The following is a 14,519-nucleotide window of genomic DNA, read 5'->3' as shown; positions in this document are numbered from 1 at the left end:
AGTATTTGCTGAAGAATGTCACTTTAAGGATAACAGTGGAATGTGAGAAAATTATCAACCATCTTTAGAAGAGATTGTATTCCTCCTCATCTAGCTCTTATGGTAAATAAATGTCTTATTGTATGTAAGGATCTCAGATTATGAAAGAATATGTAAAGTTGTTAGATAAATTATTCTCCAATCTTATTGTGCTTAAAAATACTGAGGAGCTAATAAGTCTTCCAGGTAGTTTCAGGACTGTATTTTGAATAATGTTTATAGATGTTCTGTGTCTTAATATTTCTTAGAGTTTTTTTTTTTTTTTTAATTTTTGGTCATAGTTCTGCCATTCAGCCATTTCTTTTTTCCTTTCTTTTTTTAAGATGACTCTTATGAAAGAATCTAGGTAGACCTTATAATTGAGAATCAAGAGACTTGAATTCTGGTCTTTGTTCTATTAACAAAATTATGAGCCTCAATTCATACTGTGCTGACATCTGTCATTTTCTATAACATGAAATAAGGACGAACACTTTTTTTGAACTTTTGGGGAGAATGTTCTCAGTCATTATCGAAAGAATGTTGCTGAACATACTACAGATAAAAGCCACGTGGGATCAGGATTGAAAGAACTGTGTGTGTTTTAAGAAGCCTCCACTATAGCTTTGGCCTTATTCTCATAACTGCTCCATCCTACCCCTTCCTTAGGGAATAATCATTTCCAAGGGGAGATGTATATAAGCATGTTACTCTTATATGGCAACATGGTTAAGTTTGTGTTTAAATTGATTTCATACTTATGAGCAAATACTAATTTTATTCACCTAAGGCTATAGGGTCAGATTGCAGTGTGGTTATACAATTTGTAGATTAGAGTATAATCAATTGTCCCGTTTGCTTTTATGTGTTTCTGCCTACACTTGTTCATAATTTTAACCGATCTTTAAGCCTTTAGTGATAGTCCAGTTATTTAAAGTTCAATATAAGATATTGATTTCCAGTAATTATAGAAACTGTTGTCATAGAAGCAAAGTAAGTTTTCTCATCCTTATCAAGAAATTATAGTATGTGCATATCTCTTAACTTATGAGGGTTCTAAAAATAGTTCATGGTAGACATATACAAATATAAAAAGCATATGGTTGTGGCTTAGGAACTGTAGCTCATGGAAGGATTAGCTTGAATAATGTATCATTGTTCCTAGGGTCAATTAAGCGTGTAGGTTTGGCTAGCTTGGGAACAGCCTCTAGCATGTGACTCTATAAATAACACTTGCACAACAAACATGGGCTTGATAAGTGAGCAATAAATCTGGGCTGACTGCCCATGCTTCTAAATTTTAGAACCAGTCCTGCCATCATAGTATTTAGAGGGCATGACAGCAGTAACAGAAGTTTTTAAATGAAAACATTTTTCACATCTATTTTGTGTTATTCCTGGTTATCCAGTTTTATTCTTATTTTTTGTTGTTTCCTAAAAGTCAGCTTTGCTTGATAAAAAGAATTCTTTAGTTTGGTCACTTGGCTTCTCATTAGATACTTAGGTTTTGTGGTCTTACATATACTTCAGTACAAATTTTCTCACCTTCTTGAGGAATGGTGGTGATTTGGTTGCCCAGTTGTCTGTAAGCATAAAAGCAGGGCACACTTCTATCATTTCATCTTTGTTTACCTTTATTGGGAAGAATTAGGAACTTCTCACAATTCCCACAGTTCCCACAATTACAGGCCCAAGCAACAAAAGATAAGTTCACAAAGATGCATTTTGTCAAAGGATCTATCTAAGCAAGTCACTATTGCCAAAAAAAAAATTTTTTTATTTTGGTTTTCCCCTATTGCAACACAAGGTATGAAAGGTGTGTTAAGGATTAAACATTTGTCAGATGTAATTTTTTAAAGTTTCTTTTGGTTTAGTTTGTAAATTATGTTGTTAAATTCTTATGACCAATTTATGCCATCTGATGTCACAGAATCTTGGCAGAGTTGGAAAGAACCAATTTGTTAGGTACCTGTGAAGTACAAACAATTTAGGACTACACTGTTGGGATTTTGTGAAAAGTAGGTTTTACAGTTTAGAAGAAAAACATTTTCAGAAGTGGATTATGAAAAGGGAATAAACCATACATATTGACTCCATTTAGGATTTAGGTCACAGTATTCCTTGGTGGTTAAAGAATAACCCAGTAGAATAAGCTTTCAATTCATCAGACGGGTTATTGAGCATTTATGCAAAGCACTGTGTTCCTGTATGAAATGTAGAAAGGGAGGATGAGATCGTTTACCCTCCAGAAATTCATGATCTGATGGGAAAGACATCTTAGACTTATGATATAAAAATGCTCTCTATTTATATTGATAGTTTATGGTCTCTTAATGCAGTGGCTCTTACCCCTGTCAGTCCCATCAGCCTCTTTTAGTAATAACTATTTGGGAAAGTATTATCCTAAAATGAAATTCCTATGTAACAATTTAACTACATACATAATTTTTAAAAGTCAACATTATATCAGAATTATGCGCATGGAGGAGAAATAAAGTAATTTATGATAAAAATAACATGTATATTAATTTATAAATGCTTGGGTATTCTATATTTGAAGCTATAATAAAGTAGTCAAGTGCCTGCATCTGTACCTAAAATTACCATGAACATGACAGTTTTGAATAAAGATCAAGTGTGTTGAGTTGATAACTAAAATACCAAGAGGGCATTGCTGTGATAATGTGGTTATCCAAAAAGGATATACTGTTAAAAGATTTCCAAACAAAACTAAGTGTAATTGATTGCCTTCCAGAAAAATTTGGTATATAACTAAAATTGTGCAAAACATACTTTGTCTATGTATAAAATGGAGTTCTGTGTAAAATTTGGCTTTTTAGAATGTGTGGCATGACGTTCAAAGTTGTGAAAGACCATCTACTGCATTGCAGGAAATCTAGCATCCAGTACCCTCTCCTCATTGTATGTTTGTAAGACTGTGATAACGAAAAATGCCCTTCCCCCAATTTCTAAATTGAGAACTGTTGCTCTAAATAAAAATTATCAGTACAATACCAAATCAGTTTTTGAAAAGCTGCAGTGCTTTTTGTTTTGTTTTAAATTCAGAGTAGGCATGAAAGAGTAGAGAGAACTATCACCAGTGTAGCCCATGATGTAACACAGTGAGAATGCTGTTTCCTTGTGATGTAAATAGGTACACTTACAGTGGTACAATCAGTGGCTAGTAGATTTCAGCGTACCCATCTGCAGTAATGATGCAAATTAAACTTTGAACTTTTACCACAGGTTATTTGTTTTGCTTTAATATCTACACCATGTAGTTCTTCATATACACAAAATATTTACCCTCCAGGCATTAGTCATACTTAAAGCACAGCATAGGTGATCAAGTAGTGTCTAAGGCAGTGTTTCTCAAACTTTTAATGTGCATACAGATCTCCTATGGATCTTGTTCAGCTACAGATTCTTAATCAGTGTGTTGGGTGGAGCCTGAGGGTCTGCATTTTTAACAGGCTTCCTCACAGGTTTTGTCAATTCTGCTGGCTCAAGGCCCACACTCTTTTTTTTTTTTCTTGGCCGCACCGTGCAGCATGCGGGATCTTAGTTCCCTGACCAGAGATGGAACCTGTGCCCCCTGCTGTGGAAGCACGGATTCTTAACCACCAGACTGCCAGGGAAGTCCTCAAGGTCCACACTCTTAAGGAGCAGGGATGTAAGGGAATTGTTAGTTATCCATTCCTTGAGGTGTGTAAACTTTGTCAGTATCAATGTTAATCACTAAAATTATTTTACTAAAACTACATTACCTTAATTCTCTAATACTTTCACTAATGAGTAGCATAAGGTTATCCTAAATTTTGAGGATAAAGTCATCAGTAGTTTTCTATCACTATAAAACTCATTTCCCATTATGTTGCTCTGTGTCCCTTAAGTAAGGGTTATGGATTTAGTATTTGATAGATGAAACATACAACAAAGAATTTGAAGAGCACCTTAGCATTTGTTGGGATGTGCTTTGTTGCCTGGTTCATAAGAAGTGTAGCTTTTTCTTTGCCTTGGTTTAGATGGGTAGAGTTGACCATTTTATGGCTTAAGTAAAAAAAAAAAATTTGTATGGAGTGATTTTTCACAATGAATATTTTAAGACATTTGGTTATATGAATGAGATTATTCTTTTACTCCCAAATTATTTTGCTGCTCTTTTCCTAGGAGCCAGTATGGTCGTACTTGCATGGTTCCTTCTTATTCTAAACTGATGGCCTTGTGCAAGTTGAACTAATGGTCCAGAAACATTGTTTCCTACCCTGAAACCTATAGTGTCTACTGTATCTCTTCATCATCTATCAGGGGAAACCAGGCTCTTTTTCAGAGCTCTTAAAGCCCCGGACCTGTCATTCTCACTTAACTGAAGTCATCTCGTTCTTAAACATTTTCTTGACTTAACCTGTCTACCATGAAGTTTTTCCTATTTTAAATACTATTGGACTAGCACAGGAATGAAGTCCGGAGAAATATTTGAGAGCCTTTTGTGTACTGGGAGCCACAGTACTAGTTGCTTTTATGTATGCTATTGAATTGAATTCTCAAAACCCTGGCAAGTAAGTAAATAAATCAGTCTTAACGAAGATAAAACCGTTTGTTTAAATGACCTGCCTGTACAACGCAGTTTATCGTTGGCAAATTTGAGACTGGGATTTGAATCCATGTCTGCTTTCTTACTATTCCACAGACTTCTGAAAGGAGGGATCTGGGTCTTGAAAAGGTTAGGTAGAAATTAGGTGTTTTATGGGCCAGTTGGGGAAAAGATTACCTGAGGAAGAACAGTAGTCTCAAGAAATGTAGCAGATATTTCAAAAGAATCAGATATTCATATTAAGCTTATATAGCTGTTGATTATAGTGTTGATAACACTTGATTTGCATAAAGGATTTTTTTTTTAAGTAATACATTGTCTAAGCCATCTCTCCATGACCCACTTCCAAAGTGGGTTCACTGCTTTGTTAAAACGTTTATGTGCCATTGTGACAATATCTGTTGAAGTAAATAGTAGGGAGAGTTACTTTTAGTAGATTCTGAGGAATTACTTTCTTAGGAGATTAGACACTACATTATAACAAGAAGACAATGCCTAGATAGGGAAGCAACTTGCAGATTATCATATCTGTATATTAATTTATACCGGTGCCAAGAATCTTGTTTCTAAAGTAAGAAACGAAGTAGGAAGGAGAAAAACCAGTGTAACTTCAGAGCTGCAGTCCACCAATTTAAATGAGTAGAAATGGTAGGCATAACACCCCCATAACCAATTTGTCTCTTTACCAGTGCCATCAGGTAACCGATCATTAACATCTCTAATGATTGTGCATTTTTATAATAAAGACAACTTTCTGTTCTGATGGTAGAGCTCATTTGCTAGTCTTGGAATAGTCTTAATAGTTGGCGAATTAAACAAGGAAGCATTTAAAAGGATTCTGATTCTCTTTTTGAATTACATTCCCTGAAAAAATTTTATTCTGCTAATGGCAGATTATCATTTTAGAAAATCTTTTCCTCTTTAGAGACCAATAAGGTAAAGTGAAAAGAACACTGAGCCAGAAGGTAAAAAACATATATTTTAATCCTGGCTATGTGTGACTGGGTGTTTGGTCTACGGAGTGTTGTTGCAGAGGAGATTTTTGTCTCCTTGTACTTAATTGTTGTAGGGATTAGAGGCGGGTAAGTAGTGATGTAGAGGTTAGTCTTAAGAAATCTAAACAACATCCAAAATACTCTCACAGCATAAGAGGAAGTCTGATATAGTAGAAAGAATGCAGATTTTTGTATCAATTCTCATTCCTGAGTTTAAATCCCATTTCTGCTGCATACTATTCGGCTGCCCTTGGGCATATCACTTAATCTTAATAAATTGTAGGAAGGGACTTCCCTGGTGGCACAGTGGTTAAGAGTCCGCCTGCCAATGAAGGGGACACAGGTTCATGCCCTGGTCGGGGAAGATCCCACATGCCACAGAGCAACTAAGCCCGTGCGCCACAACTACTGAGCCTGCTCTCTAGAGCCCGCGAGCCACAACTACTGAGCCCGCGTGCCACGACTACTGAAGCCGGCGCGCCTAGAGCCCGTGCTCCGTAACAAGAGAAGCCACCGCAATGAGAAGCCTGCTCACTGCAACGAAGAGTAGCCCCCGTTCGCCGCAACTAGAGAAAGCCCACACGCAGCAATGAAGACCCAGTGTGGCCAAAAATAAATAAATAAATTTTTAAAAAATAAAAATAGGGCTTCCCTGGTGGCGCAGTGGTTGAGAATCTGCCTGCCAATGCAGGGGACACGGGTTCGAGCCCTGGTCTGGGAAGATCCCACATGCCGCGGAGCAACTAGGCCTGTGAGCCACAACTACTGAGCCTGCGCGTCTGGAGCCTGTGCTCCGCAAAAAGAGAGGCCGCGATAGTGAGAGGCCTGTGCACCGTGATGAAGAGTGGCCCCCGCTTGCCGCAACTAGAGAAAGCCCTCACACAGAAACGAAGACCCAACACAGCCAAAAATAAATAAAAATTTTAAAAAAATAAAAAATAAAAAAAATAAAAATAAATTGTAGTAAGTGATTATTTTGTTCAACCTTTGTGAGAGACTCATGAAACAATGGCATGGTATCATCTTCCTGTTGAACACTGGTCCTGGGGAGATGAGATCTTTGGGTCTCCCCATTGTAGCTTCTTCAGGTAGCATTTCATGATCTTATGGTTTTCCCCGTAATTTGAAGATGTGACAGTAATATTGTTATTCTTTATAAGATCAGAATTCCTTATATTCCCTGCCCACGTTTGAGTTTCATAAGGTTCACATCTCACAGGAGGATATAAAGCGCTTCAAATATTTCTGTATACTGTAGCCTCAATTAACTTTTGTGGGATTATGCAAAAAGTCAGTTTACTAATGATTCACTTTGGATTTCTGCCCCTTTTTTGGTTCTACATGGATTCTGCTAAGTCATCCAATATGTAAGGCCAAATTCTGCAGTATAAAGTAAAAGACAAAAGCCAACAGGAGAGGTGACTCTGTATACGCAGGAGAGACTGCTGCTGGACATGGACCTTGGTCAAAGTACAGCTGCTTATGTTTCATCAGTCTAAACTTTGAAAGGTTCATTGTTTCCCAGTCTTAGCTGCTCCAGAGTAAGATCATAGGGTTTATCTTGGTCATAAATCCAATTACCTTTTCTTTTCCAAAGTAATAGGAAAGAATAATTTATTTACATATCTTGAAGGGGCTGGAGAATTTCACACGTACTATTTTCCTGTAGTAAGTTCAGCAGCTAGACTATTCTTAGGAACAAGATAAACTAAATTTTAAATTATTTTCTATGTTATATATAACCACTCATATTTTTAACTCTGAAAATACTGTTTTATGAGTTTTGCTTAATTTTATCTCCTTGGTTTGTATATTTTGATTCTGGTATTTATAATTTGACCTTTTAGAATCTGTAGTTTAAGTGAAAATTCTTTTCAGCCCGTTCTCAGGTTAGCATTTATGTGAACTCTTAATCACCTGCATTCTTAAATAATGCACACTGCTTTAATATTCATTTCGGTTACTATTTATTGAGCCCTACTATATACCAGGCACTCTCCCAGGTATACCTTCTTCAAGAAGCTTATACTCTAGTAGTAATAGAAACTCTGTTTTGTAATATTTTGTAAATTCTTTTATTGAATCTTCAATACCATGCCTTTTTATTATACTCCCTCTTTAGTATTTATGCAATGTATTTGTTATTCAATGTATATTACAAAGAATTTACATTTTTGAATATTGTCCTTTTCATGTGTATGTCTAGTACAGAAATTGTTTTCAGAATTCCTGGGTACCAGATGTAGTCTTGTTGTGTACTGGGTGTGTGACCTTGTGCAAGTCCCTCAGTTTTGCATAGTGGACGTACCAATAATGCCAGCCTCCTTAATCCTCTTAATGCTATGTCTCTCGATAAGAGAGTAGAAGTCCTCACACCAGAATGCGATCAACTTTGACCAAACAGTGAAATTATTTGCTTCTACCCTATCCTTTCTTCCTCACCTTACAGTGGAAGCAGTGTCTACATTCTGTTCCTTCCCACTCTCTAATGGATGACTGTAACTCTTCATTGATCCTTTAACACATCTTCAGCTACTCTGTTTTCATTCACATTTAAACACTTGAGTTTCTTCCTCCTGAAAAAAACAAAAATTCATATCCATCCATTTGTGGTTTTGTACACAACTAAATTTGTCTGTTTTCTTACCTCCTATGCACTGTACCCCCATCATGCCACTGAAGCTGCTCTTGCCAGTGTCACCAATAATCTCCTTATTACTATTTCTAGTGGGTCTATAATCCTTACCTGCAATTACATTTTTGGAAAAGAAGGTGGGTATTGATAAAGTCAGTAAGGCAACAAGGACTTTGGGAGAAAGTTTGATGTTCTTAGGGCAAAAAGAAAGAAGCTTTCTTTTCATTAATTCATTGACAAATATTTATCAAGCACTTTATTAATCATTGAAGATACAGTAGTTAATAAAATGGATAAAAGTCCCTTTTTCCCTGGAGCTTGTTAGCTTGAGGAAATAAACAAAATAAGTAAATTATGTGTCAGATAATGATAAAGGATTATCAAACAAAAATAAAGCAAAGAAGAGGGAGTAGAAGTTTAAATAGGGTGGATTTTAGATGACATGGCCACAGAAGGCCTCACTAAGAGCAAGACATTTGAGCAAAGACCAGGAGATGAGGGAAAGTCCCGTGCAAATATCTGGGGGAAGAGTAGGCCTAGCAAACTATTTGGTCTAAGCAAAAATAGTTCTTTGTCATATGAAATGTTTTTATAAAGATTTTTATTCTTATGATAAAAAGGAAGACTGGATATTTTTGGGTATACTTCTACAAATTGACTTTTTAGGATAAAACAGTATTCATGATTTAATCTTATAGAATAAGTGAAGACAAAAACTCTGAAGTTAATTTTATTTCACATTCCCTTTAGCATCTAAATGGTTGCATGCTTTTATAGTTGGGACAATTTAGATAATGGCATATTTATTCCTTAAAAAAATGTAGATCTTTTTTGAGTAAGTGGAACATTAGCTGAAGTAACATAGGATAGCTTTATAGGGCTCTAAACTAACTTACTGAGGTTCAACAGAAGCCTTTTCAGGAGGAGAAATTTTAGCATTTGTACACTTAGTAGTATTTCAGCAAAATAATCACTTTTTTGAGAGCAGTAAAACTATACATTCTCTGCATTATATTCAAAACCCTAGTTTATTTAAAGGAGAAAGAAGCCTTAAGAACAGACTTACGACGTATTGGCTCTGCTATTTGGGAAGATTCATGTGCTTGTTATCAGAATATGGTCATTTAGTCATCAGAATAGGGTCTTCCTAAACCCTCAAGTGGACTGCAGTCTAGTTATAAATGGATTAATATGATTTACATAATTGGTGAGTTTTCAGAGAAGCCTAACTGTTAGATATTTAGAAAACCTTCAACAGTCAGAATCCAGAACTTGCTTCTCTCTTCTCTTTTACCCCTCACAAAGGTAACAGACTTTAAGAAGTACTGGCGACAAGGAGCAGGCAGGTGGCACACAATTTCATTCATATTTAAGAGCCAGTAATAATGAATCACTGGACATTTTTCCTGGTTTCTTAACATTATAACAGGCAGTGAGAAACAGAAACATTTCTCTAAATTTTGGTTGTCTTACAGGTTTCAAGTTTCTTTCCTTCAGTATGACTGTATTAATTATCATGTGTATTGCTTTATATCTGTAAGCATGAGAAGCACTGAATATCTAGGAAACATTTTATGGTTTAATTTGTTCAGTGGCTCACATGGAGGATGGAAAAGGAATAAACTCTTAACTGCGCTTGGTAAGGATGTGATCTTCTTGAATGAGGTGTTTACATAGCCAGACTTGAACAAGGTTTTGCCTGTATTGTCTAGACCTGAGCAGTGCTAGTGCAACTGCTAAAAAACATATATGACTGGTAAAGAAGTGCTGATAAGGTGATATTTGAGAGACTATATACTCTACTAAATAAATATTCTCTCTTAGCATTTTTAGTTGGTCTGTAATAGTCTTCAATTGTCAGGTAGTACCATTGTCATTCCCAAGTGTACAAATCTTCCACATTTTTTACCCCCCTGTTTTCATCTTCTTTCTGCTTGCTTAGGAAAAAGAATTCTCCCATCTCCAGTAGATAATATTTAAGGTCCATTCTAGCCAGAGTCTAAGATCCTTTTTTTACTGTGTTATTGATATGATAACATTATTATTATTATTATTATTTTTTGATAACATTATTGATGAGAGAGCATTCTGGTTCCATTTCAGGAAAATTAACAACAGGATGTCATTTCCTTTACTATTTACATGGGTATTTATCATGGGATGATTCAGGAAGAGAGAAATCAGATTTGAAATTTAAACAGCCATAGAGAAAATGATTTGAGGCTTTTTTTTTTAATAACTTATTTCTAATGCCCTCCCTCCCCCATTTCAAAGATAATAAGTTCATGATTGTCTTTCTAGGTTTTCCTGTTATTTAACAGTTCTGTAATTTTGCCATCTAAACACTTAAAACATTTTGATGTCTATCCTTCCCATATGTTTTCGGTACACACACGTTTAAACAATTAGCCTCAGTTGTTTTACAATCTACTTTAAAAAGCTGTATTATGAATATTTTCTATGCTATTAAATATTATTCTAAAATATTTTCAATAGCTGCAATATAGTACGTTATATGTAACAAGATTTAATTAGTCCCTCTCGTTAGATGTTATCTGCTTTTAGATTTTTGCTTTTATTAATTATACAGAAGAGAACTTTGCATAAATCTTTGAGTACTTCCCTGGCTATTTCTTCAAGATAAATTTTCAAGTGGTTTCATGGGTATAATATTTTTAGTTTTTGTTTCAGCGAAACAATTACTCTTTGCTGGAAGAAGAAAACTATATTTTTTGAATGCTCATATGCCAAATACTGTGCAAGATGCCTTGTAGTCTCATATTTCATATAATTTTTAGCTGTTTTCATGCCCAGTTTTAGATGAAGACATCTATATGCATATGTGTAAGATATTTTGCAGTACGTTAACAGTATGTAGAAAATGTTTAAATGTTTTGTTTAGCAAATAACAAAGGCCTTCAACAGTCACAGGAAACAATCAAAACTTAAAGTTTGTAATTCTGTTTTGGCTTTGGAGTATGTACTATAATAAGACTTCATCTTTTCATGTTTTATTTGTTCAGTGTAAAGGGTTTTAGGTCTTAAAATTATATGTTAATTGGCATTTATAGCTCTAGGAGGAAAAAAGTGGGTGATTCCCTTATGAATCTTGGGTTTTGCTCATATGACTACTGTTATAGACGATTAATTTATAAATCACATTTTATCTTTAAATTAGAAGCAGATAATAATTGTCTGCTAGGTGAAAATGATTTCCCTTCACTTAAAACTCCAGACATAACTTTTTCAAATTTTGCACTTGCAAGATCTAAGAGGGGAAAGTTCAGTGATATAAGGATGAAAAAAGGTTGCAGAGGAAGGGTGAGAGCAGTGAGGTGACAAGACTGTATACTTTTACAGAGCTAATTTAGAATCTTTTGCCTACTACTTCATAGAGCTACCCTATTTTGATAAGTGAGGTGGTTGTTTTTAGGGCCTCGTGTTTGTTATCTAATGCAGTGGATGTTTTGTCTCAGTCACATAGATCAAACAACAACGTGGCAGGACCCCAGGAAGGCCATGCTCTCCCAGATGAACGTTACATCCCCTACAACTCCACCAGTGCAGCAGAACATGATGAATTCGGCCTCAGGTGAGTGAAATGCTGTAATTAGAGCACACCAAGTCATGCTTGTGCACTGGTAAAACTTTCTGTGGAAAACAGTAGTTATTCTTTTAAGGAAACTGGAGCATGGGTGATGGTTATTTTCTATCCACTTTCATAAGGGAAACTTATTTCAAATAACCTGAAAGCCAACAGATTTTAAAGTTTCAGTTCTGAAGTGAATATCTCAAATTCCTAGTTGGGTTAACTTTGACATGCTTGTGTTTTATTGTGCCGCTTTCTTGTGTCTCTTAGAGTTGAAGTTTCCCTCTTCCTTTTGTGGTTTGGATGGGAAGCCAAGCTGTGGTGTTCTTAACTCACCTCTTAAAGTGGATGTTTGTTCTACCTTGAGAATAACTGGAAGGTAGCAACTTATAAACCCCAAAGCATCTTTCTTAGGGCTGGTACATGTTATTTAACACATTTCCACCTTTTTCACAGAAGATAAACCTGAGTATAAATTTTTTTTCTGTTTCCTATTTGGCAGTTTACTTAAATCTGCTGTTTTTCTCATCTATATAATGGGGAGTGGTCATGCCCCTTATTATAGAGAGGAAGATATTAAAGGAAATCATATAATATGTATAAAGCTTTTATATTACAGTTCTAGTACAGAGTAGATACTAAGTAAATGTTTAGTTCCTTCTTCCCTACGTCAGTTAGATATTGTCTGGCTTTTACATGGGCCCAAGGCCATAGCCACCCATTATGCATCTTTATGCATATTAGGAAAAGGTACCCCTTTCTCTGAGAAGATGCAACCCTATACCTGGCATCAGGGATTGGAGCATTTGGGCTGGATTTCTGACCATTCCCCTCCCCACCCCCCAAACACACACAAACACACTTTATCTCCTTTACTGAGTGTCCTGGGTCAGGGCACAGATGGCAACTGTAATTGGCAGCCCTAGTGGCCTTAATGGCTTCCTCCTTCACAGCCCATCCATCTTTCATACCCAACAAACTGATCAACATGATACTATTGGAAGCTGCACTGTAGATTTTCTTAAATAGCAGCCTTTGGAACGGGACTGGAAGAGTTGGAGAGGGTGGTACAATTCATTGTCAAAAGGATTCCTTGACCAGGAAAGGTCACAAAATTTGAAATGTCCTTCTGCCCCTAAAGATGATGACAATGTGTTAGAATGTTTTTGCTGTTCCATTAACTCTATGTTCTTGCCTTTGGTGGGTTGAACACTTGAAAGGATTCAAGAAAATGAAAGTCAAGGCAAGATTTGTGACTGAGCTTCTCTTGTCATAAAGTTTCTTTATATAAACTCTTGAAGAGTTTATATAATCTTCCATTTTAGCTAATTTTTTTTTTTTTAATTTTATTTATTTATTTATTTTTGGCTGTGTTGGTCCTTCGTTTCTGCGCGCGGGCCCCCCCCCAGCCGCGGCGAGCGGGGGCCACCCCTCATCGCAGTGCTCGGCCTCTCACTGTCGCGGCCTCTCACTGTCGCGGCCTCTCTTGTTGCGGAGCACAAGCTCCAGACGCACAGGCTCAGTAGTTGTGGCTCACGGGCCCAGTTGCTCCGCGGCATGTGGGATCCCCCCAGACCAGGGCTCGAACCCGTGTTCCCTGCACCGGCAGGCAGATTCTCAACCACTGCGCCACCAGGGAAGCCCCATTTTAGCTAATTTTAATGTCAGTACATTTACTTATCCTCAGAACCTGTTTTATATGTGACACTTGAGTTAAAATTTTTTCAAAAGCAAAAAATTATGCAAGTATTTATTGACTGATATTTTTACTTGACAACCATTTTTTTAATTATCAAATTTCCAAATAAAAGTTCTGAAAGCTGCTTCGTATTTATAATCTGAAGAAGATGATGCACATTTTTCATTTTGTCATAATCCATCAAAAACTGTACCTGGGAAATTAGTAACAAATAACTCATTAATTTAAATTTTATTTTGAAAGATTAGGCATTTTGCATCTATAAGGTTGATAATGATTCTTTCAGAGCAGTGCAGTGCAGTGCAGTGTTTTTCCTATTAAATTTTCTAATAATAATGGTCTAAGGAAATGGGGAGAATTTGTGTTCAGATTTATGTTTAAAACCAAAAGTGTATATCAAATTGGTTTTAATGGATTTTAGAATATTTGTGTATCTTATTTCAGCTGTGTTTTGTAAAATATGAAATGTGTTTTTATATACTGCATATAAATTAATAGACATGCTTACTGCTGTATATTAATTAAAGAGGTGACTGGCAGGAACAGTTTGAGTAAAGTGGCAAGAAGCACAATTGTAGTGGGGGGGGTGGGGGGCGGCATTGTATGAAGAGAGGCTGAGACGGAGAGAGTTGGAGGGAGGACTTGAAATGGGAAAAGCCACCCCCAAAGAGACTTGAGCATGTTTAAATGGTAGTAGAAGGTATTAAATAATAATAGGAAGCCCTGTTTATATGGCAGGCTTCCTGATGAGGTCATTTTGTACAATCTCATTTAATTCTCATAATGGTCATTTAAGTTAGGTGCTGTTATTAGTCTCACTTCACATCTGAGAAACATTGAGTGACTATTTAAAAACAAATAGAAGACTTCTACGTGGTGTTGAAATGCTTGGGAATGAATGTCATGGGAACTATAATCTTGATAACCTCATGTTCACATAAAGTTATAGCCATAATGTCATTTTAATAAGGGTTCAACCCAGGGTCTTC

General features: G+C 36.1%; 1 protein-coding gene across 12 annotated transcripts in view; it reads left to right on the top strand.

The window, feature by feature from the left end:
* YAP1 (Yes1 associated transcriptional regulator) overlaps positions 1–14,519 on the top strand; it is a 108,729-nt gene that overhangs the window by 37,903 nt on the left and 56,307 nt on the right. For all 12 annotated transcript variants that reach the window (XM_082409979.1, XM_082409970.1, XM_082409969.1 and 9 more), the window contains exon 3: positions 11,719–11,834. In XM_082409979.1, the coding sequence (XP_082266105.1) occupies positions 11,719–11,834 (116 nt within the window). The remainder of the gene's footprint in view (positions 1–11,718; positions 11,835–14,519) is intronic.

This window comes from Balaenoptera physalus (assembly GCF_965194825.1).
Source record: "Balaenoptera physalus genome assembly, chromosome: 10".
NCBI lineage: Eukaryota > Metazoa > Chordata > Mammalia > Artiodactyla > Balaenopteridae > Balaenoptera > Balaenoptera physalus.
The sequence above is the reverse complement of the archived record's forward strand: the minus strand, read 5'-3'. Positions and strand labels throughout refer to the sequence as shown.